The sequence below is a fragment of the Macadamia integrifolia genome, unplaced genomic scaffold, assembly GCF_013358625.1.
Source record: "Macadamia integrifolia cultivar HAES 741 unplaced genomic scaffold, SCU_Mint_v3 scaffold1453, whole genome shotgun sequence".
NCBI classification, from domain to species: domain Eukaryota; kingdom Viridiplantae; phylum Streptophyta; class Magnoliopsida; order Proteales; family Proteaceae; genus Macadamia; species Macadamia integrifolia.
In genome coordinates this window covers 51911-76685 of record NW_024868209.1, presented here as the reverse complement: position 1 = coordinate 76685, position 24775 = coordinate 51911, and the positions used below count along the sequence as shown (strand labels likewise).

Here is a 24775-nt window from a genome sequence, read left to right as displayed (position 1 = left end):
TGTCTTTGTTGAAAGCTGGAGTAGAAACTTTTACGAAAAATGGAAATAAAGGACAAGGAACCTATGATGCATAGAATTTCTAGTGGTGATGACAAAATGATTATATTACTAAACAGAATTGCAAGGGAGTCCTCAAAGCAAAGAATCCTCAAGGCATTTTAATTTCATTACTTGTCTGGAAGCAGAATTTAGGGTACATACGCATATAAGTAACAAGAACTACCATTCTGTTGGTCACATCCATCCAATCTCGTGGGTTAATCAAACAAAAGAATAAGAAATACATCAAATTTAAAGCTCTCTATGGAACAGCCAATGGACAAGTTTGATTGCAAATTTGAGGAACTTCAGAAATTTAACATCCTTCCTACAACGGAAAAATTCCAGTATTTACAGCAGACAACACAACACTCATTCAATGTGACTACAAAAAATAAAAAGCTGATGGCTAGAATGCCTGTTTTGGCATATGGTAACCATTTTTACAAAACAAATTATAGTAAAAACAAATTCTGTTCAATCAAACACATTCAACATATGTTGGTTTCAAGAACTCCTTGATGTGCTTGTTGGAAAACAATCTGTAATTCCATTTAGGATGCTGAAATTTGAGGGGAACAGTGGCCTATCCAATGCATCTCATAATCAACATAAACCAAGCTGGCACAGGATCCATTGAAGAAGCCATACTTATTTAAGTCATCCAATTGGGCCTCTTACAACTCAAGTCTGCACAACTAAATAAAGCAGCAGAAGTGGAAAATCAACAACATTGGACCCATGTTATTGCTCATTAGTCATGCATAAAAGATGCTTCAGTGATGTTCGGAAGATAGATTTCCCTTAATCTTTTCAAGTGTCTTGAGGATGTCCAAGAAAGAAGGTCTCTGGTTCATGTCAGCAGCCCAGCAATGCTCTGTCAAACTAAAATATTGAATACAACTTACATGAGCACCCATTGTTCTCGTTGACAGGAAACATTATCTAAACAGGAATTCAAAGCAGTGCAAAGTGCAACAATGATAAATCTGTCAAGAACCCCGAGGTATGAGTGGATGGTTGCCTCAGGTTGGAGTAAATCATGGCCCAACCAAGGTGACAAACCCTGCTAACCCAAGCCATCTTTACCCAATGTCCCAACCCTTCTAGGCTACTGCAAAACAGACCTGATTTCTCAGTCTGGTGGGGCCAAGGCGTGAAATCTGTAAAATTTGTGTAAGAATTTTTGCATATGTTATTCAACCCAAGATTCCCTCAAAACAATCATACATTTACCACCAAACCCAATTTCTCGATTTACTTTCTTTGCTATCCGGATACATGAACAAAATTCTTTTCAAAAATTATATCTAGTACAAAGTGTCAGGTTGAATCCAAGGTCTCAACCTGAACCAGTCCAACCTGATCTTTTTCAGCTTTCAAGTTTCAACTATGATTTGTACAACATTTCCCCCAAGTAATATATTGCGTGTCCAAGGTGTCATGTCAGACATTCGGGCACACAAATATACACCTATTTGGACACAACTGCATCTTTTACATAAAAGTTATAAGGTGGCTCAACATGGTCCCCTTTAGATGTTTCCTATCAATTCTAAATTTCTTTTAGATTGTTTCCTTGGGCTTGCTTTAGTAACATTTATATACATCCAACTACATATACATTGATGTGTCACCCTTAGTTTGACTCACCATGGACTTGCTTTTTCACTTTAGTAAAATACAGATGTAAGAGACAAGAAGATACACTTCCACAATCTAAGCAACGGTCACAAAGACTGTACAATGGATTGGCCATTTCTTGGATAACCAATGAGTCAAAGGCCCGCCATCAACCATGGGAATCACTGATTAAAAAGACAAACCACCCTTTGTCTGAAGGCCTACAGAAATCTCAATGAATAAAAATATTGAGAATGGTCAAACGATGCCAAATATCATTCAGGTGTTGACTTACACTTTCAGTTCAGGAATGTAACCTTTCACATGAAAATTGGGTCTGTGACCTTCTGCCACATAATTTGCTGCTTCATAAGGTTCATAATTTGAAAAAGGTGGGTCTCCTTCGAGCATCTATGATAAAGGTTGACCAAGTCAACAAAAAAAAAAGAAAAAAAAAAGCAAAGACCATAATGCTTACAAAATCTTAGTTCTAACACAGAGCTAATTATGGGAGGCAAATTTACCTCATACAGAATCATTGCAAAGGAGAAAACATCAACCTTCTTATCATATTTCCGGTGCTTGAAGACTTCAGGAGCCATGTAACGGTCTTTTGTTCCATTCCATGGAAAACATCGAAAGCAAGATAAGTTTATAAAGACACAATTTCCTAAAATAGAATGCAATGAAAAGAAACTCACAGCTTCCAGTCTCTCCTGTCATTTTGTACACATCATGAGAATCCTTAACTTTGATGAGTTTACTTAACCCAAAGTCTCCAACCTTCAAATGGTCTGCACTGGAGTTGACCAAAAGAACATTTCTGGAAAAATATAAAATTCAGCCAGATGCCAAAGAAGAAAAAAGATGTAGACTACAACATAGTGTTATTGTTGATGGATGATAGAGGGCAGGAAATGAAAACAATTGCCTCTTTCTTCAGTGAACTGCCGAGTCATGGGTTTTACATCTAATGTTTTTGCTGATAACTAACAGTGTCTTTGCAGGGAAAAATCCTTGATTTATTATGTGTCTCTCTAACCACTGTGTAAATATGCACCTTAAAGAGCAACCTAGAGCACGAGGCTCCTGCAACTGCAAGGTCTGGGAGGGGCAAGTGTGTACGCAGCCTTATCCCCTGGTTCGCAGAAGAGGCTGTTTCCAAGTTTTGAACCTGTGACCAACATGTTGCAATAGTGCAACTTAACCGTTGTGCCACAGGTTCACCCACTGTGTAAGTATGCACCTTGTTTGAAGCAATGGCTTCTTGGCTGGTCAAGTCACTTCATGATCTTGGCCTTCCAATGTGTGGCAGTTGGTGACAACCAACTCGGTTTTCGTGAGCCTGGTGTAAGCCCATCCCTATGGCTTCAAGTGTTCATACACTTCTATAAGTCCAATCCTCGACTTGGTGGTATCATTACAATTGGTCTACATCAAGAGCACCTCCACAAGCCTTTGAACATTTCATCAACACCAATTTGGATAAGTACAAAGAAATTCAATTGGGTGAAGAGCGATCAAGAGCATCAATGGTACCAACATCAAAACACTCCAAGTGTAGACGAATTTCTTAAGTTTAGGAATTGTGCTCATCTTTGTTTACTAGTAATTCCAAACACATCATGTAAGGTGATTCTCAACATTAGCACGCATAGGACACCTTAGACCAAAAATTCCAACTTAAACATTATTAGCGAAACATCACTTACTTCTTAGTAAACAAGGCTCGGGAAGCGACGTGACCAAAACTTGGTATTTTTTTTTTTTTTTTTTACTTAGAACACATATTAATTGCATTTGGAAATAAGCTATCAAAAATCAGAATTCAGGACAACCGGTTTGCCGGTTGATGATTGGCTCAATTCTTCCTGAGAGCTTTGGGGAGTAACCGACTAACCAGCTCGCTGGTAGTAACCAGCTCAAATTCTCCATATGTGCAACCGGTTTGTGCACCAGCTTATGTACTGGCTTGCCGATTAGCGACCGGTTACTTTTCAACAGCTATAAATAGCCATATACAATAACAGTCACTAGGAACCATAGTTTAGAAACTATCCTAGGTGATTTTGGTGAAATTTTGGTGCATTTTGGTCTGACCAAAATGGCCTACCGATACAATTTTTCGAACTAAGCTAGGAACCAGCTCGCCGGTAGGTAAAATAATATGGCCATTGGAATTGTCAAGGATTTGGGCCATCAATGAGCATTATAAATAGCCCATATTGAAGACAATTCAACTACCACTGTGCCATCAATTGAATACCATTTAGTGTGACCTATATGTCCCTTGGTTGAGAATCAATCACCTAAGTGTTTTCTATCTTTCATATCTACTTTCTTAGAAGTTATTCTTTTGAGCTTTCATTTGTGTAATTTGGCTCCTTGAGCCTTGTTCCTTATTATCTCAACTTTCAAAGTTGTGAAGGGTTGTTAGTGGTAAGCCTAGGGAAACCACTAAGTTTGAATGTGAGCCTAAGCAGTTAGGTTGTTGAACCCGTAAAAACAATTGTGTTGGTGGACCATGTTTGATCACAACCAGTGGAAAGTTCAAGAGGGTGTCCCTTGGTAGTGAATGTAGGCAGTTGCTGAGCCACTTTAAATTACTTGTTTCATTCACTGTCTCTTTGTCCCTTTACAATTCTCTTTGCACACTCTTTTTTGCTTTACAACTTTTATCATTCGGGCTATCAAGGTATTTGGGTAGAGTGAGAATTTTTAATTGTTTATACATAGTTCATACCCAATTCACCCCACCTAGGGTTGCCTCGATCCTACATGAACAACCTCCACAATATATGGACCAATTTGATTGCACTAATTAACAGCATTAGATGGAAAACTAAAACGACAAAAATTCAGATGATGCCTAGAAACTGGATGTGTAAATAGACCATATTATATTTTGTGAATGTGGAGAAATTTTAATGTTCTGATTCTGTGTTTGTCATTTACCAAACAATGCTATAGATCATCAATGTAAATCTTGTTATATGGGCATCAAAGAAAAAGACACTGAGAAAGAGAAGAAACTCGTAGCCAGGAAAAGCTTACCAGTGGATAGAAAAAAACCTCACCTTGGCTTTAGATCTCGGTGAATTATGACATTTGGTTCATTGTGGAGATAAGCCATACCCCTGCAACATAGGACCACAAAACCCAGGTTAGCATGGCTCATCAAGGCTTGCCATAATTAAGACAAAGGCTATGTTTGGCTGCAAGGGAAATTTAAGGAGAAGAGAAGTGAAATTTTCAAACTTAAAAAATAAAATTTTGTAATCATTAACCCACGTGATTGTATACATTACTCAAATTTTTACCATATTTAGTAATGATACATTTAAAATTTTTATTTTATTTTATTTCAAACGGATTGTTGTGTACTACTTTGCTATTGTTTTGGCATCAATTGTTTCCATAGTTGTCAAGGCGTCACCTAGGCGACGATTAGGCCCAAGCAGCTTAGTTGGAGTCTGGGCGACTGTCTCCTTATCATAGTTTTTAAGGCGTTGCTAAGGCGACGCCTTACTAGCGCCTTGGCGCTGATGCGGTCTAGAGATGGTAAGGCAGTGCTTCGCCTTACGTGAAGTGGCGCCTTATCGGTTTTTTTTTTTTTTTTTTTTTAAACACATTTTAAAATTACTTGATGAAGATTCCAAATATAGATTTTTTATTGGTAGGTGTATGATTTTATTAACACTTGAGATGTATGGGATCAACTTTACTCCACCAAAAATAACCAAAACAAACAACAAAAACACGATTCACAAACAGGGTTTGGATTTTTTCAAGGGTTTTAAGAAAGGGCTTTGAGAAGGAATCAAGGAACAAGGAAGAACCACTTATCTAGGCGACCATTTTGCTCCGGCAACGGTGAGTTTGCTCCGGCAGCGGTGAGCTTCATTCTTCATTGACAGGAGTAGATGATCTTAAGGCTTAGGCACTCATTTTGGCATCATAGAGATAAGTATAATAAATACTTGTATTTTTTATGTCTTCTTTTCTTTATTTTTATAATTTTGCTTTATAATTATGTATTTATATTATATGTTAATATGTTATGATGATTGATGATTGATGATTGATGATTGATGATTGATGAAGATGAACTTAGTTTATTCACTTTATTGATTTGTTTTCTTGATGAATATCTTACATTGGTATGAATATGAACCTTTAATGTTTATTTAACATATGAGTAATAGGATTCAACTAGGATTTGAGCCAAATAGATTGGTTTTTTAAAAAAATTACACAGGAACGCTTTAGTCAATAAAGCGACGCTTTATGCCGGTTTTATCGCTAAGGCGCTCCGAAAGACCCTCAAACGCCTCCGTCGCCTTACTGCCTTAAAAACTATGCTCCTTATTGCACTGGCGCCTTACTACAAGGCGCAACACTTATTTATGTCAAATATCATTTAACATTTACTAAAGATATATTATTCATAAATAAGCAAATACCCCCTATTTGTATCCAATAAAAATAGTTTAACAATCAAATTCTAAAAGGATAAAAATTCAACACCCAATCCAAGAACAAAAAAACTAAATTTTTGGTTGTACGGGCGATTTTCAACTTTCAAATGCTGGGGTTTTTCTGAATTATGAAAATTTCATAAATCTTATCATATGGTAAAACATTGCTAAAAACCAAAAGTCTGGTAAAATAACATTTTTTTTTATATCCATAAAATTATTTTCATTTAGGCGATTTTAACAGCATTTGCGCACTTTAAAATAAGTTTAACCAAACATAACTTTATCTTGGACTTGTTGGAAAGCTGGTTGTACGCTCTACCTCACACAAAATGTCTCATGTGAAAATAAAATCATTTGACCAATCAAGCTTATTATATAATATGAAAATTTCTCTAAATGTTGATTTTTGATGACTTGATGTAGCTTAATGTTGATTTTTATGATACAAGGTATAATAATATGTAGCATACTAAATAATGTTAGAAAAGAGGAAAAATAGAAATAACACTTGGTCATCTTAGGCGTCTTGTCACCTAAACGCTTAGGCAGCCCTTCAATGCCTTGGCGCCGTGAAAACTATGATTGTTTCCTTACACTTTTACCTTTCCTTTTCCTTGTCTTGTTTGGCTTCATGAAGCCAACCCCATTAAGTTGGGATAAGTCTTTGTTGTTGTTATTGTTTATTTTAAAGAATTTTGGATGCAAAGTAAAGTTAAATTTTAATAACCAAATATAAATGATTTGGAGTTAATGATATAGTCAAAAGGGGAAATGATTACCATAAAAAAAAATCTTTTTTAAGTTAGAAAATTTCAATTCCCTTCCCTTTAATTCCCCTTGCAACCAAACGGAGCCGAAAGGAGAAATAAAAACAAAAAGCCGTGTGAAATAGCATATTCCACATTGAACTCCTTGCCAAAAAAATTCAGTTCTCTCTTTATGGTTATCCTATTCAGTTTGAAAATAATTTTGGAGTCAAATGAATGGGAAAAAGAAATAGCAACATATACTAAAAGTAAATCTATTTTCACTATTCAAAAAAAAAAAAAGGGGATGGGGGGGAGGTGGGGAGGGTGTTATAGTAAACATTATTTCTTCATTATTGAAATGGTGCACCTGAAAGGGGCACACTCCCGGTCTTGGTTGTGCCTTAACAGCAATGGATTTATTTCTCAAATGGAGTTGAAGGGTGTAAAATTTCAGAAAAAAAACAACTCCAAACAATGGAGGTAAACTAACAAGTGTAAAAAAAAAAAAAAAAAAAAGCGAAATCATTACAATTACACAATACCGAAATTTCCTCCTTTCCCCACAAGCTTTATTTTCTCCTCTTCCCAAGTACAATTTCCTTCAGTATATCTCAAGAAAGTGGTTGAAATTGAAAGCATTAGTAACACAACTATCTATTTGACACAATGACTGATGTAATGTACGATGACATGTGGAAGGAATTTTTTCCTTTAGAAAGTTGGAACATGTTAAAGTAGCAGGATCAGTTGTCTTTTCAAGGAAACATTCATCCAACGAACTATTAATCGGGAAAGTCGGAATTCATTTTATTTTCATTTGCTTCTGTAATCATGGGGATCATTAATGATATTGCAAGAAGGAACCAGGGTTGCATCTCAGATACTAGATTGTATCACAGTTTCCATTGTGTGCTTCTACACTTGGTCAAGTGAGGGCTATATATGAGGCATGTTATTTTGAACTAATATAATTATCCCTTCATCAGTGAAAGGATAATGATAATGGTAATAGAACATCAAGCTATTGGAAAGGTAAAAGAAAAAATGTTACAAGTTCTATGTACCTGGCAATATCTAAAGCAAAGTTGACAGCTGTTGACGGACTAAGTGATCCCTTTCCCTTGAGGTACTGGTGAAGATCACCCTGATACATCACATAAATGTAACAATACTTTATAAAAGTAGAAGTTGAGAAAAAAAAATTTAACCAGCTAGCTAGAAATCAGCTTTATAAGGAAGAAAACAAAAAATGGAATATCAACTAGAATTCAGCAGTGAAGTTACCCCTCGTAGATACTCGGTGATTAACATCAGTGGCTTCTTATCAGTGACTGCTCCCAGGAACTGTACAATATTGGGGTGGCGCAGCTTCACTAGCAAGTTCACCTCATGCCTGAAGTCCTGGCTGAATCAACATAGATAGAACACATATAGAAGTTGTACTTCAAACATAGAAATAAATAAAAAAGAAAATATACACCTGTAACACACTATTTTCACTGTATAAAATAACTTCATCATGGAGCACGTCCATGAATTAATATGGGAAACATGAAACTATTTTCAATTTGAATGGAGAATCAATATTTGAAATAGATTGAGTGATGTTAAATTAGAACAACACCATAGTCTTCCATGGTGGTTAAAAAGGATCAATCCAATAGTTACTTATAAATTTCATTTGCAAGTTGAACCCCATGAAATTCAATACATTTTCTTGGAGACCACTAAAGAAATCTTTAGGGCTGCCAAATGGCATGGGTGTATAAGGTAACCCACTTGCAAGTTATCTCTATTTGGTGAATATGTGGTGTTGATGGCTTGGCTTTAAAAAGGGGGGAAATAATAGCACCAAAACACTTCAACTTGCTCTAAGGAACAGGTGAAATATAAGAGGCTATTACATCACCAATCTATCATCTGAAAGAGAAGGAAGAATGCGTTTCACAGCTACAGGTGTTCCACGCCAAGAGGCCTTTATAATCTCGCCAAAAGACCCCTGCAAAAAGGTGGGGGGGGGGTGAAGATGTCATCAGTGAAAGTAAAGTGGGGTGCAAGAAATAGACACCCTGTGGCCAATATGTCACATTACACAACATCCAAGGCTACAGCCTAAAACAACACTAATACAATTGGAAAGAAGAAACACAAATCTGGAGTTTAATTTCCCAAAAGGTTGCTTTATGAAGAACATCCAACTTATTGAGTACTCCATATTCCATTAGAAGCATAACTTAAATCATGAGAAAATCTATTTCCGTAGCCATATTAAGCGCAAACAATTTATTGTGCAACCAATACAAATCATAAATATGCAAGGGCAGGAATTTGCAATTAAATGGCTCCCAAAAAATGTCCTGGATGACAAAACTTTGTCATTGATACTAACAATCACCCAGATTACCACATTCTTTTCATCTTTAAAAATAGAAATGCAGACAATGGCTTACGCAAGCTCCAAAAGCAACCAAGTTACAACATGATATAATCTTTTTTTTTTAGCTGGGGGTGGGGGGTGGGGTAGTGCCACATGAGATAAACTTGAAACGTATTAAATATGGGCTTATGCTAAAGGTCCTGGATGACAAAACTTCATCGATGATACAAACAATCACCCAGGCCACCACATTCCTTTCAACTATTAACACAATGCAGCAAATGGCTTATGCAAAGCTCCAAAACCACCTCGAGTTACATGAGTTTTGTTTTTTTTTTTGGTTGGAATGTGGGTGGGGGGGGGGGGGGTTGGGTGGCAGTGTCATTGAAGATAAACTTGACATTGGAAATACGAGAGCTAAGGTGCCCCCTAGAAGTAAAGTGCCACATAACTCTCACACACGTAGCCAAATTCCAATTAGTTGGTGACATGGTGAATAAGCCTTTTGATGGGGACATCAGTCCAAGCTTTAGGGTTTACCAGAGGAGGCAGCATAGAGAACCATCCAGCCTGGGCTCTATTTGGCTGGATGGATGAAGATCAGATTGGGGCCCACCTTTGGAGAGCCACGCAGGAACTCAAGCAGCTGTATATGGGCCCCACTAGTAGTCAATGCAAGGAGGAGCTAATTTATGTTGTTTTTTATTTTTCTTTCTGTCTTTCTTTCATTAGGAAGTAAAACTATTTTAATTAAGAAGTATTTTTATTTCCCTAAGAGGGTAGGATTCCTTACCTATTTAGCAAAATCTGTTTCTTTTATTCCTTTTATTTGTTTCCTAGAGTATTAGAACTCTTTTATTTAGCAGATTCTGTTTGAATCTTTTTTTTCTTAGAGTTTATTTGTTAAATACATTGTAAGGCCGATGGCCAGATTTTTAATCAATGAAAATTATTGAAGCAAAAAGAACAGCCCCAACCCCCCACGATTTCCCCTCTCTCCTTCAATCTCATTTCTTCCTCTTCTCTCTCTCTCTCTCTCTCTCTCTCTCTCGTTGTTCTCTCTCTTCTCGTCTCCCTCTCTCATCCTCTGTCTCTCTCTGTTATTGCTCCATTGCTGTATCTATTGTTCATTCATACAAGCTCCACCGGAATTATTAATGATCACTTCAACTACAAGCTGGATTTTTTCACCATCAACCAAAGTGGATCGCACCTCTGTATTTTTTGGAAGACCTTGGTTTCTTTTCTTCTCCTCAGATCTGGACAGCAATAAGGTACGTAAGTTCCTTCCCCATTCCACCTCCATTGATTCCTTTGTTACCTTCCCATCCCCTCCACTGAAATCTGAAACCATCATCTGTTTTCAAGCCTTTTATTTTCTGTTGTCTTTAAAGAATCCCTGCTAATTTACTTTTACTAGCTAGTTGATTTCAGAGAACTGTAGGTCTTGCTTATCATGCTTTGTGTCTTGACTGATTTGTGCTAAACTTAACATATACATGTTGCTATGTTCCCTTCCCCATATCCCCATTTGATGCTTAAGTAGTTTATGTGTTTTTCTACTTAGACTATTATTGATCATTGATGCTCTGTTAATTACTCCATTATTTTGCATGCTCCATTATTGCTGAGCTCCATTGAACCTAACCCAATCCAAGCCCTATTGAGTTCATCTTGTTCTAGTTGAGTAGTCCCTGAAGGAAACCTAGTTGTTTAGGCACCCTCCTACATCATCTTGGTATCAGAGCATTGTTTTTTATTGGTCTTGTTATGAATGGATGTTGTTGTTACTGTTTTCATGTATTATCTGTTGAGGTTTAATCTCCGTCACAACCTGCCCGTAGTTGAGTTTGAGTTAAAAGAGTGTTACCTTAGGTTAGAAGACACCCTCTTTCTCCTTGGTTTGGAGGGACCAAATAGCATTGAACGCTATTCTCACTAGAAACATATTCTTGAGAAGGAGATTTCTAAACTTAGGATCGAGAGGGCTAACTACCTGTCTCAATTGGAGATTCTAAGTAGGCCTTGAGTCATTGTTGGTAACCACCCCTTAGCTGCCCACTTTCTTTATGTCCACTTATAGTGGTAGAGCATACCAGGACATGTCTAACCCTCCTAGTACCACCATTAAGCCAGAGTAATGGGCAAGAGCCCTCCAACGGAACAAAGAGTTCCTGAGAAACCTCCAAGCCGAATTAACTCCCAGTAAGGCTGAACGGGAAACATTGTTGGCTGATAGGGAAGCACAGGTTACTCGTCTCCAGACTGTTACCACTATGCTTGCCGCCCTTGAGACAAATGCCCTAAACTCAGACGGACGGCAAGGCCATTATACCTTAGGCATTAGACCTAGAATAAGAGCCCCTACCCCTAAGATAGAGAACGATGACAACCACACTGATGGTTATGACCGTATAGGGGATAATTTTCTAGCCACAAGGCATGGTAGAGGTCGGGGTAGGGGTCGAGGACAACCTGCTCCAAGGAACCATACCCAATATGGAGATGATGAGGGTTATGAGCATTATGATAGGGGCTTTGATGTCAGGCGGATGATTAAGGTAGATGGCCCTACCTATGATGGTCAGATTGATGCTAGGATCCTTCTAGATTGGATGCAGTAGATAGATGGGTACTTTGAGTTTTATGATATGCCCGAGGAAGTCCACTTCAGATTTGCTAAGTTCAAGCTTATCAGAGTTGCCTAGGACTTCTAGACAAACCTAGAGTACCAAGAGGCCAACCTAGGACTTGAGCCAATCACAATATGGGTAGAAATGAAAGAGAGGCTCAAGAGGGAATTCTTTCATATCATCTATAGGCTACAGTTGTTGAATGACATGAATACCCTGAGGCAAGGAAAACTGACTATGACCGAATACATGAGCAAGTTCAAAGAGTTGAAATTAGAAGCTGTATTCAGGAGGATGTTGAGCAGACACTTTCTAGATTCCTTACTGGGCTCAACTCCGAAATCCAGTCACTTATGGACCCCACCTAGTGCAAGACATTCCACAGGTCTTCCGGGTAGCCCTTGAGGTGGAGTCCTCCATGAGAACTTATTCTCAGAGGAAGAGCTTTCAAGCTGAGGAGTCCCACTTTAGGAAACCACCTTAAGGCTCAACTGGATTCCCAAAACCCCTTGCTGCACCACAATGACAATTTGACAATAGGGGTAAAGGAATCTTAGGAGAAGCACCCAAGAGTAGTGGGCAACAACAATGCTTTAAGTGTTGAGGATATGGTCACTTCTCTAGAGAGTGCCCCAACAAAAACCTCTCTATGGGGGAGCAGACTCCTGAAGAAGGTGACCAAGAGGGCTTTTAAGACAATGAGTATGAGGACCATGGGCTAGATGAGACCATATTTGATGAGGACACCGAGGAGGCCGGTGACCTCAAGCTCAGTATTATGCAATGCATGGTCTTATAACCTAGGAGTAGCGATGATTAGCAGCGAACTAATATTTTCATCACTTACACATGTCATCAGGGAAAGAACTGCCATGTCGCCATAGATAGCGAGAGTTACATGAATGTGGTCGTCAAGAGCATTGTTGCTCGAATGGGCCTCAAACCCGAGCCCCACCCGAAGCCTTACAAGGTTGCCTGGGTAGATGAGTCCACCATTCCCGTTAATCTGAGGTGTTTAGTTCCCCTACACTTTGCAGGATATGAGGATCGAGTGTGGTGTGGTGTCCTAGAGATGGATGTTGCCCACATCATCCTAGGTAGACATTGGTTATATGACCAGGATGTCACCAATTATGGGAAGTGTAACACGTATGTCTTTAAGTTCAAAGGGAAGAAAATTAGGCTGACCCCAGTGCCCCTAAGGAAGTAAGGGTTCCAGAACACAAGGGAAGTACCTCCAAACACACCCCCACCAAAACACTCAACATTTTAAATCAACAACAATTTGAAGAAGAGTGTCAAGAGTTAGGGGTGGTTTATGCTCTAGTTTCATTACAGAGTAATACCGATAGGTCACGCTTATTCACTAAGGCTCCTAGAGAAGTACAACCCTTATTGAGGAAATTTAAGAGGTTATTCCCTAAGGAACTACCCGATGAGTTACCACCTATGCGTGGTATTTAGCGCGCTATTGACTTAGTTCTAGGATCTTCTCTCATGAACTTACCCTATTACCGAATAAATCCCAAAGAGCACGCCGAACTCAAGTGGCAAGTGGATGAATTGTTACAGAAGGGATTCATTAGGGAAAGCCTTAGCCTGGGTGCAGTACCTGCCTTGCTCACGCCAAAGAAAGATGGCACTTGGCGTATGTGTGTTGATAGTAGGGCCATCAATAAGATCACTATCAATTATAGGTTCCTTATCCCTAAACTTAATGACATGTTGGATATGATTGCCAACTCATCGATCTTTTCGAAGATTAATCTCAAGAGCGGGTGCCACCAAATTCGGGTTAGGCCTGGAGATGAGTGGAAGACAGCCTTCAAGATGAAGGATGGCCTTTTCTAATCGTTAGTCATGGCTTTTGACTTGTTAAATGCACCTAACACCTTCATGAGAAAAATGAACCAAGTGCTTCAACCATTTATTGGCAAGTTCTTAGTGATCTACTTTGATGACATCCTCATCTACAGTAAGACTCCGTCTTCCCACTTGGATCACTTACAGAAGGTTTTTTATGTGCTTCTACAAGAAAAACTCTATATCAACCTCAAGAAATGCACCTTCATAAGTGATTAAGTCATCTTCCTAGGGTTTGTTATGTCAGCCCAAGGAATGTTTGCTGACCCTGAGAAAGTGAGAGCGATTATAGAGTGGCCTAAGACAATTAATGTCTATGAAGTGCGAAGTTTCCATGGCTTAGCCCCTTTCTACAGGAGGTTCATTTACCGGTTTAGTTCCATTATGTCTCCTCTCATAGATTGCATGAAAAAGGAGTTTCAATAGACTAAGAGTGCTACGAAGGCCTTTAATGAAATTAAAAAGCTTATGACTGAGGCCCCCGTCTTGCGCCTCCCAGATTTTTCTAAGGTCTTCGAAGTGAACTGTGATGCATCTGATACTGGAATAGGTGGTGTCTTATGACAATGACACCCTATTGCCTATTTTTGTGAGAAGCTTATTGAAGTTAGGCAACGACATTCCACATACGATAAAGAATTCTATGTGGTTGTCTAGTCACTGCGCTATTGGCGATATTACCTTCTACCGTAAGTTCGTGATATTCTCTGACCACCAGGCTCTAAGATACCTAAGTGCCCAAAAGAATCTAAACCAGAGACATGCAAAGTGGGTTGAGTTTTTCCAAAAGTACACTTTTGTACTCAAACATAGACCTGGTGTCGAGAATACCACTGCAGGTGCATTAAGCCGTGTAAACATGTTCCTCAGTTGCACAAATGCTAGGAGTTGGGCTAATGTGTTGCTCCAGACCATGAGCGTAGAGGTTGTAGGATTCAAGTGAGTCAAGGACCAGTACCTCACCTGTCCTGATTTTAGTGAGATGTTCACTTCCTTGAGTGGAGGCAACCTTGTCAGTCGCTCAGAATACCTACTCCGAGAGGGTTTCCTTTTTAAAGGAAGCAAGTTGTGCATTCCCAGGACCTTACTCTAAGATTTCCTGATTTGGGAATTGCATGCCGGGGGATTCGCTGTCCATTTCGGTCAAGATAAGACCATCACCCTCGTTGAGGGCCGATTCTTTTGGCCAGGACTGAAGAGGGATGTTGCTAGAGTTGTGAGTCAGTGCAAGGAATGCCAAACTGCCAAACAACAAAAGCAGAACATGGGATTGTACACTCCCCTACCCGTTCCCCATGCCCCTTGGCATGACCTTAGCATAAACTTCATGCTTGGTCTGCCAAAAACTTTGAGAGGCCATGATTCTATTTATGTGGTTGTAGATCACTTCTTGAAGATAGCCCATTTCATCCCATGCTCTAAGACCTCTGATGCATCCATAGTAGCCAAGTTTTTCTTTAACGAGGTTGTCAAGTACTATGGGTTGCCCGTCACCATAGTGTCCGATAGGGATGTTAAGTTCACTAGTCATTTTTAGAGAACCCTATGGCAGATGATGGGTACCAAGCTCCGTTTCTCTTCTGCCTTCCACCCTCAGACTGATGGCCAGACTGAAGTTGTCAATAGGAATCTGGGAAATTTGTTGCGTTGCCTCATAGGAGAACACCTTACCGATTGGGATCGAGTCCTTAGCTAGGCCGAGTTTGCATATAATAGCTCTAAGAACCGAATCACTGGTCTGTCACCCTGAGATTTGTTCGGGATACCAGCCCTGGGCACCCATAGACCTTGTCCCAGTCGTGTCCAGTTCTAGGACCTCCCCGTCAGCCGTATCTTTTGCTCAGCATATACATGATTTGTATGCAGGTATAAGAAGATAGATAACACTGAGCAATGATCAATACAAGTCAAAGGTAGATGTGCACAGAAGGCTACAAGAGTTTCAAGAGGGAGATGGTGATGGTTAGAATCAAGCTACAGCATTTTGTTAGGGAAAAGCAAGCAAACTACGTGCTCGTAGCACAGGTCCTTTCAAGGTACTTAAGAGGATAGGTGCCAATGCTTATGTCCTTGATCTACCAGTTAGTACAAAAATCAGTAATATTTTCAATGTGGAAGATCTTGTCCCATACCATATTGCCTCTACAATTACCCCCTTTTATCTTAATGACCTTAAGGACTTCCCTTTCACCCTTGATGAGACTGCTGAGCCAACCCAACCACTTCCCCCAACCTCCTTACCAACTGTACCTAAGGTTACGAGGAGAACTAAAGAAATTGAGGAAATCCTTGATGAGAGGATTGTATCCCCACATACAGGAGGTTCTAGAGAGTTCTTGGTCAAATGGCGAGGACTTCTGAAAATTGACAACACTTGGATCACAGTGCAAAAATCCAACAACTGAACCCGGATTTGCTTGAGCATCACATGAGTCTTAATTCTCCGGTGGTGAATTCTTTTAAGCCGGGGAGAGTTGATGGGGAGATCAGTCCAAGCTTTAGGGTTTACTAGAGGAGGCAGCACAGAGAACCATCCAATATGGGCTTTATTTGGCTGGATGGATGAAGATCAGATTGAGGCCCACCTTTGGAGAGCCACGCAGGACTCAAGCAGCTGTATATGGGCCCCACTAGCAGTCAACGCAAGGAGGAGCTAATTTTTTTTTTTTTTTTTTTTCGTTAGGGAGTAAATCTATTTTAATTCAGTAGTATTTTTCTTTCCCTAAGAGGGTAGGACTCCTTACCTATTTAGCAGAAATTGTTTCTTTTATTCCTTTTATTTATTTCCTAAAGTATTAGAACTCTTTTATTTAGCATATTCTGTTTAGATCTCTTTTTTTTCTGAGTTTATTTTAAAAATACATTGTAAGGCCAATGGCCAGTCTTTTAATCAATGAAAATTATTGAAGCAAAAAGAATAGCCCCAACGCCCCACGATTTCCCCTCTCTCCCTCAATCTCATTTCTCCCTTCTCTCTCTCTCTCTCTCTCTCTCTCTCTCTCTCTCTCGTTAGTCTCTCTCTTTCTCGTTGTTCTCTCTCTTCTTGTCTCCCTATCTCATCCTCTGTCCCTCTCAGTTACTGCTCCATAGATGTATCTATTACTGCTGAAGGCTCCATCACTCATACAAGCTCCATTGGAATTATTAATGATCACTTCAACTACAAGCTGGATTTTTTCACCATCAACCAAAGTGGATCGCACCTCTGTATTTTTGGAAGACCTTGGTTTCTTTTCTTCTCCTCAGATCTGGACAGCAATAAGGTAAGTAAGTTCCTTCCCCATTCCACCTCCATTGATTCCTTTGTTACCTTCCCATCCCTTCCACTGAAATCTAAAACCGTCCTCTGTTTTCAAGCCTTTTAATTTCTGTTGTCTTTAAAGAATCCCTGCTGATTTACTTTTACTAGCTGGCTGATTTCAGAGAACTGTATGTTTTTCTTATCATGCTTTGTGTCTTAGCTGATTTGTGCTAAACCTAACATTTACATGCTGCTATGTTCCCTTCCCCATATCTCCATTTTGATGCTTAAGTAGTTTATGTGTTTTTTCTGCTTAGACTATTATTGATCATTGCTGCTCTGTTAATTAGCCCATTCTTTTGCATGCTAAATCTGTATTATTGCTGAGCTCCATTGAACCTAACCCAATCCAAGCCCTATTGAGTTCATCTTGTTCTAGTTGAGTAGTCCCTATAGGAAACCTAGTTATCTAGGCACCCTCCTACATCACCTTTGGTTAAGGAATTAAATATAAAGATTTACAACAGGTGTAAGGGTAGTTTAGTCATTGATATATTGTTTTTATTACATGTGTGGGTGAACATTAATTAAGGGTACATTGCAATTTCTCAGCTTTAGTTATTACCAATTGGAAGTACCCTACTCCTTTTCTTCCAATCGGTAGTTCTCTTCTTCTTTTCTTTCTCTTATCCATTGCTAGTTTCTTCTTTGTTTACTTTGTAACATGGTATCAGAGCTGCATTGCTGTGATACTGTTACCCTTATTTGATCATGAAAGCTGGTCCTGAAGAATGAAGATTAATCCATTCTTCTCTACATCTTATGGTTGCTGTTTTGTGGTGTTTTCCTGCTGTCACTAGGTAACATCATACCTGGTGATCTACTTCTCAGATTGTATCATCCTTTGATATGTTATTCTCTGCCCTATAAGGAGTCATCTGACTGAAGTTTATATCTAATCAGACTAGTAGATTGAAAGTTCTGCAGTTTCATATATTTTAGGACTTGGAGTTTCTATTACATAGCTTATAGCTATAATTTCCTATCTGTTCAGTGGATCTTTAGCACACTTTTTTGTCAGCTATATGAGTTTCTGTTTGCTGGAGGAGATGTCTTGCTCTGGTATCAGCAGTATGTCTACCATAGTTGTCAAGGTGTCACCATGGCGGCGATTAGGCATCCTGGCGTTTTGGAGAGTGTAAATTAGTACTACGATTTACATGAGTCTTAAATGGTGGGTGCCGTGAGTACAAAGGCGTCGTCAAACGGACGCCATATAATGCTTTTAGCCTAAGTCGGTCGCCTTTCAGTAGTAGGTAATTTTTTTTACAGTTTTCACTATTTAACTCAAGAGTCTATTTTCAATATTGTGATTGGATGGTGTAGCTTAATTCCATACATGGACCTATATGTTAACAAGGCTATAAAAGCTACTTACCCATTCTTCTTTTTACCCAAAGTTTATCGCTTGAGAGAAGACGAGAGAGTAGACCACCGGTGACTGCTTTCACCCATTGATTCCGGCTCCGGCAACTGATCCTCTGGTGATTCCGGTTCTGGCAAGGTATGTAAACATTTTTTTTTTTTTTTAGTTCTTCTTCTCCTTCTGTTTTTCTATTTCTTCTTCTTCTTCTTCTTCTGTTTTTTCGACTTCTATTCTTCTTCTTCTTCTGTTTTTTCAAATTTTATTCTCCTTCTTCTTCTGTATTTTTTTTTTTTTTTTTTCTTATTTTTCATCTTCTTCTTCTTCTTCTGTACTTGAGTATTTTGGATTCTTCTTCTGCTTCTTCTTCTTCTTCTAGCTACTACTTCCTCTCTATTTTTTTTTTTTCTCTGTTTATCGATTCCACAATTAGGGGGTTTTCATTTGTTCTGGGTAAGACGGTAAGTGGCTGGAATTAGGGGGTTTTTGTTTCTTCTCTGGTTGTGGTTTTATTTTTTTGCTTTTTGGTGATGATATCCCATTCTTTGGCAGGATTTCTATCTCTCTAGTCTCTATTACTTGGCTGCAAGCCTGCAACTGCAAAACAACCATTAGTTTGGTTCTTAGTTTATGTATGCAGTGTGAGTCGGTGAACCTATTAATGTTTATGATTTTTTATAACTTGATGTATAAACTATGTGTCAACAATTCATGTTGATTTTTGATGATTTGATATGGCTAATGTTGATTTTTTATGATTTGATGTTGTTTAATGTTGATTTTATATGTTATAGGGTATATATATTGCAGAATTGTAGGGGAAATAAAAATAACACATGGGCAATTTGACCGCCATGGCAATGCCATAATGGGCGATTCATCGCCGAATCGATTAGCCACACCTCCACCGCCTTGGATCGCCATGACGCCGTGACAACTATGATGTCTACTGATCAAGCCTGACCTGAGGTTGGTCTTCTTGCTGTGGTTTGCATATATTTCAATTACTTGCCTTCTTTGTTTCTGCCATACACATCTTGGAATATTGGTGCTGGTTCTAAAGTGAGATTTATATTTCTATTATAGGTGATTCCAAACCCTTCGTTGAGAATGTAAATGTTCAAACCCTCTGCTGGTACATTGGTGCTTCTAATTATTTATTGTGGGTACAAACTGTCAAGGTTTATATCAATGCCAAGTGCAAGTTAAAATACTTAACTTCATCACCTCCTCCTGCTGATTCTAAGGTGTATGCTGAATGGATGCATGAGATCGATACACTATTAGTCTGGTTATGGAACAGTATGGATCCATTGATTGCTGCAAATTTCATGTTTCATGCTACTGCTTAAGGAGTTAGGGATGATTTGAAGGAAAGATATTCCCAAGAAAAGAACATGTTCAGAGTGTATGACCTGAAAGAGAAGATCTTTTCTCTTAAGAAAATCGATAAATATGTGGGTGAGTACTGAGTACTATAGTACACTCAAAGGGCATGTGAAAAGAACTTAATGTTTAACAATCCCTTACTACTGATTTGAATCTATTGAAAACTCAACATGCAGGTTTCGAGTTGTTAAGACTTTGTCTGGTCTGAGCTCTAACTTGCAACCCATCAAAAGTCACCTTGCTTGTGACAAAGTTCCCTCTATGAATGATCCTTTTGACATATCCAACATATTGTACTCCTTCTTCAAGGATAGTTCTGCCCTTATGGCTGTAGTGGTATCATGGTTTTAAGTATCGGTGCATATCGTGCCGTATCGGCCAATACGTATCCGTATCAGTAGGCATCGGCACGATACATACCGATACGTATCATGAAAATTTTAAAACCCTTATGTATCGATACGTATCCTACGATACACACCGATACGCATCGATACACCACCGATACGCACCGATACGTACCGATACTCTATGAAAAATTCAAAATTGAAGTGAAATATACGTTTCGGTATGTATCGGTACGTATCGATACGTATCGGTATGTATCGACCGATACACACCGATACGGTCATAAAATTGCCAAAATGGGTAATTTTTTAGAAAAACATAATTTTTTTAGGTGTTTTTGTTCCAAAGTTGCTGCCAACCATTTTTCTTTCTAACTAAAGTGGAAATCAAGGTTGGGAACAAGGATTTTACATTTATGGGACAATTACAAACCTTGGATTCTTAGTGCAATACTCTCAATTTACTGTTTATGCATAATACATGTTATATATAACTTTTTTTAACTATTTTTTTATGCAAATGTGTATAAAAAAGTGTTTCCTATCCATTTATGTGCGTATCTTTAGCGTATCTTAGAGTATCTCCGATACGATACGATACCCTCCGATACGTATCTTAATTTTGGCCGACCGATACGACGACCGATACCAATACTTTAATCCTTGAGTGGTATTTATCAAGGACGAGGTTTTGGATTCCCTAGACAAGGTCAAGAACACCAAATCGACTAATCCTTACATCAGTGTCTCATTGTGGTAGGGTCAATCATACTGTTGACAAAAGTTGGATAAAGTATCCTCAGTGGGTGCAGCAATTTTCCAACACTTCTGTGACTGATAGGAAGTCTGAAGTGCTGTCATCTAAGGACACTAACCTTACCTCTTCGTCTGAATGAGGTCAATCAGCTTTCATGCCTCGTGATGATCTTATATGGTCACCCAATTACTGAAACTTGTCTTACAACTTGAGTCCTCCACTTCCTCATCCACTGCTACATTAACACATTCAGGTACTGCTGCACTTCTCACTTTTTCAACTCGTACCACTTGGGTTACTGATTCAGGTCATATGACTAGTATGTCCAATGTGTTTTCTTCACTCCAAAAGATCTGTCACCCTTCTCGAGTCATTCTCTCTAATGGATCCTCTACCAACGTTTCTGGTCATGGTGTGGTTTCTTTTCCTTCTTCCCAATCATTAACTTTCACACTTCATGTGCCTAAGTTACCTTTAATCTTCTTTCCGTAAGTCAACTTACCAATACATCGTTTTGTTACTTTCTATCTATCTTATTGTGTCTTTCAGGACCTCAAGACAAGGACGAAGATTATTGGGAGAGCGTGTGAATGATGACTTATACCAATTAAACTTGGATTGACACTGAGAAAAGGAGTTGAATCAGTGTACCTCAAAAATTCTTCCTTTTAATTTCCTAACTGATCACACTACCAGCTGTCTACTCAAATTACCTGACTGCCGACTGAAACTTTGAACCCGGCAATTATCACAAAGACATGTAGCACAACTACCTCTCAACCACGAGCAGACAAAATATCCTGTGGCAAGGCCTACCAGGTGTGCACACCCATCCTGCAACGAAAGAACACTCCAAACTCCACACAAGAAATACACAACTAAACACACCCATAACACCAAATATTTACACGGTTCAGCAATAAGCCTACATACATGGACCAATGCCCCAAATGGTTCAAGCATATTTGTTAAGGCAACTAGGCGACCCAAGGTGTTGGAGGGGCGCCTTGATAGCAAGGCAACCACTTGGCATGCCCTAGTCATGTAGTATATTTAATATAAACAATAATAATTTTAAATCATGCACGAATTAAGATGAATACAAAAATTCGTAAACATGGTACATATACTTTATATAAAAAGCTCCATTTCTAGGGAATTCAATGAATTTCGTTGTTTTCGCGCCCTTAGCTTATCTTGTCTAAAAGCAAGAGAATCACTTGGAAACCTGTATTTTTGTTCTGAAAGCCTTCAATTTGCCATTGAATCAAGGCTTAGTGGTCAATTGTGGAGCATATCCTTCAACCTTTTGGAGGATTTGAGCAATATTTAGGCAAATTTTCCCAAATTTTGAATTTGAAAGTAAACATCCAAATTGCTTCAATTTTCTTCAAATTTCAAATGTTTACAGTTTAGAGGCTAGAAGTGCCTAATTTGTAGTATTTAATTACCATACTATCATTCTAATGTGCATCAATCAAATGTGTAACATAGATTTGATGGTTATTGAAATTTGGGGTTTTCTTGAATGAAGTTTTGGAAAAATCAGGGCAAAGATATATTGGTTGGTGTTCAATTTTTTATATGTTAGACACCATAGGCCGACCTACAATTTCATAGAGTTCATTTTAATTTTGTTTAAAAAAAAAAATTTATTTTAATTTTCTGATTTGAAATTTTGATCTTTTTGAAACCATAGTTTTCAAAACATTGCCCAAGTGGCATCCAGGAGCCTTTTTGGGTGCAAGCGACAACACACCATGTTTGATGCAAAAAAACCCAACAGCTTTGGACATTTGGTGGCATTGTGACAGCACGCCTTATGTTATATCACTTTTTTTACACTTCAAAAGTTCACATTGATTCATGTTTATTGCTCTAGTTTCTGATGAATATGCTTATATTATATCCTATGCTTTGTTTATTATATGTTGGTTTTCTCATATTAGGTCCTTACTAGTATAATTATATCATATTGCATTTATACAATTTCTAAGTTGTATTCAGTTTTTGTCAAAACTGAAATATAATTTCGCCAAAATTTAGAACCTTGCACATGGACTATCCAATCTCCAGCACAATATAGAGAATGAAATGTCACATGAGGTTAACCTCATGTGAGGTTTCTCACTCATTGTCCATTGATAGGCTTGAAGAAGATGGTGATCAAAGGTAATAGTCTTTTTTTTTTTTTTAGTCTGTTGAAAATGGCATTGTGGAAGTTATGATGTTATAAATTCTACATTTAACTCTAATCTTTCTTGAACCTTAAGTACGTGGAATTTAGGAGGTAAACACTCTCACATTGCTTCAAGCTAAAGCTTAAAGAAGTCGGCCTGCAGTTGCTTCATAGCGGCAAAATGGTATTCCCTAATCATACACATCCTGCCAGTCATAAAAAGCTTGCCCCACTTATATATAATATTTTCTGTTGATGTTGCATTAGTTAAAAACTTATATCATATCAAGTCTCACATATAATCCAATAGCATGATGGCATGTTATGGTATACAGTATCATCTTTTGAACATGTGACACCTATTTCTGAATTTCTGTGTCAGACGATGGTGAGCACTGTTTACATGTAATATATTAGGAACGAAGTGCAAAGAGCATTTAAGCTTCATGAATACTTTGGCGATTCACAAAAAGAGGTGAGTCACCTATACCTATTAATAAAAAAGAACTCAGAAGAGTCATGAAAGTTTTTTTAATCAGCAGTGAAGAAAACAAAATTAATTATTAAAAAAAGCAAAAATGGAAAATTATAATTTATAAAACCAAATATGGGATAGTATTAGTAATTTAGTACAAGGGTAGAGAGGCATAGGTGCCAAATGGGGTGTTGGGGGAAAGCAGATACAACTTCCATATTACAGCAGGACATGCAGTAACATAAGAAAACTACCATTACATCCCTTTCATTTGTCAACCTAGAAACAAGGAGAGGCCTGCTCAATGAACAAGCCAAGAAATATGCTTCCATGATAGATGATAATCTCAGTAGCACTTACCAGTTGTGAAGCACAAGTACCAGCTTTGAAAAACTGAGATTGGAAGATAAGGTTTTCACTGCATTGCCTTAACTGAAACTCCAATAGGGTATAAATAGAGATTACAATGCCAAAAGAAACCTAATCTACCTTAAAGAACTCTTTCCTAGTTGTAGAATATCAGGCCTACCCGTGGCTCTTGTAGTTCCTCCAATCTAAATCATATCATCTCTCCTTACTTGGAGCATTCAAAGGCCTTTGTTGCACATGGCACACCACCTCAAACAGCTTTCTCTCAAATCATCATGTATTAGAGCTACTCCTAGTACAATATTTTAGAATCACCAAGTCTCAATTTAAAAATTTAAGAAGCAATCTAACTTAGACTTTTATCAATGAGTACTTTGCTCCATCCAAATGTAACAGCTGATAACAGTTTGCAAATTCAGTATCACACATCCATCTCAAATAGGGAAAAAGTTATACCTTTCCAATTATACTTGCATTGGAGAAGTCCAGCTCAGAAGGTTCAATTTCCCAGTCACACTTGTTTGAGAGAGGGGGTGGAACAGGCTTTGGTTCAAAATGGCTGCCACTTTGACCCTGCAGTAGACATAGTCAGAACTAAAGCCCCAAGAGTCACTCAAAATTTAAGCAATTGACTTGTTCAGTACCACAATAACTAACGGCAAAGACCAATATAAACCAATATATCAGTACAAAGTTACAAGTCAAATCGTCCAAAGAAAAAAAAAGGTGAATACTGGATGTTTATGAAGGTATAACATTAAATCTAAATTTGATTTACACTCAGAGAAAATATAGCTGCTACTATAATTAGATTGTGGGTGTCGATGGGT

General features: G+C 38.3%; 1 protein-coding gene across 2 annotated transcripts in view; it reads right to left on the bottom strand.

Moving 5' to 3' along the window:
• Positions 1–306: 306 nt before the first annotated feature.
• LOC122063784 (integrin-linked protein kinase 1-like) overlaps positions 307–24775 on the bottom strand; it is a 32069-nt gene continuing 7600 nt past the window's right edge. The window contains exons 3-11 of one of the 2 annotated variants that reach the window (XM_042627486.1): positions 24402–24518; positions 8797–8891; positions 8177–8297; positions 7957–8036; positions 4740–4799; positions 2364–2485; positions 2187–2272; positions 1958–2073; positions 307–924 (exon numbers count right to left, since the gene is read on the bottom strand). In XM_042627486.1, the coding sequence (XP_042483420.1) occupies positions 816–924; positions 1958–2073; positions 2187–2272; positions 2364–2485; positions 4740–4799; positions 7957–8036; positions 8177–8297; positions 8797–8891; positions 24402–24518 (906 nt within the window). In that variant the 3' untranslated portion in view covers positions 307–815. The remainder of the gene's footprint in view (positions 925–1957; positions 2074–2186; positions 2273–2363; positions 2486–4739; positions 4800–7956; positions 8037–8176; positions 8298–8796; positions 8892–24401; positions 24519–24775) is intronic. The other variant, XM_042627487.1, reaches the window with a different exon arrangement.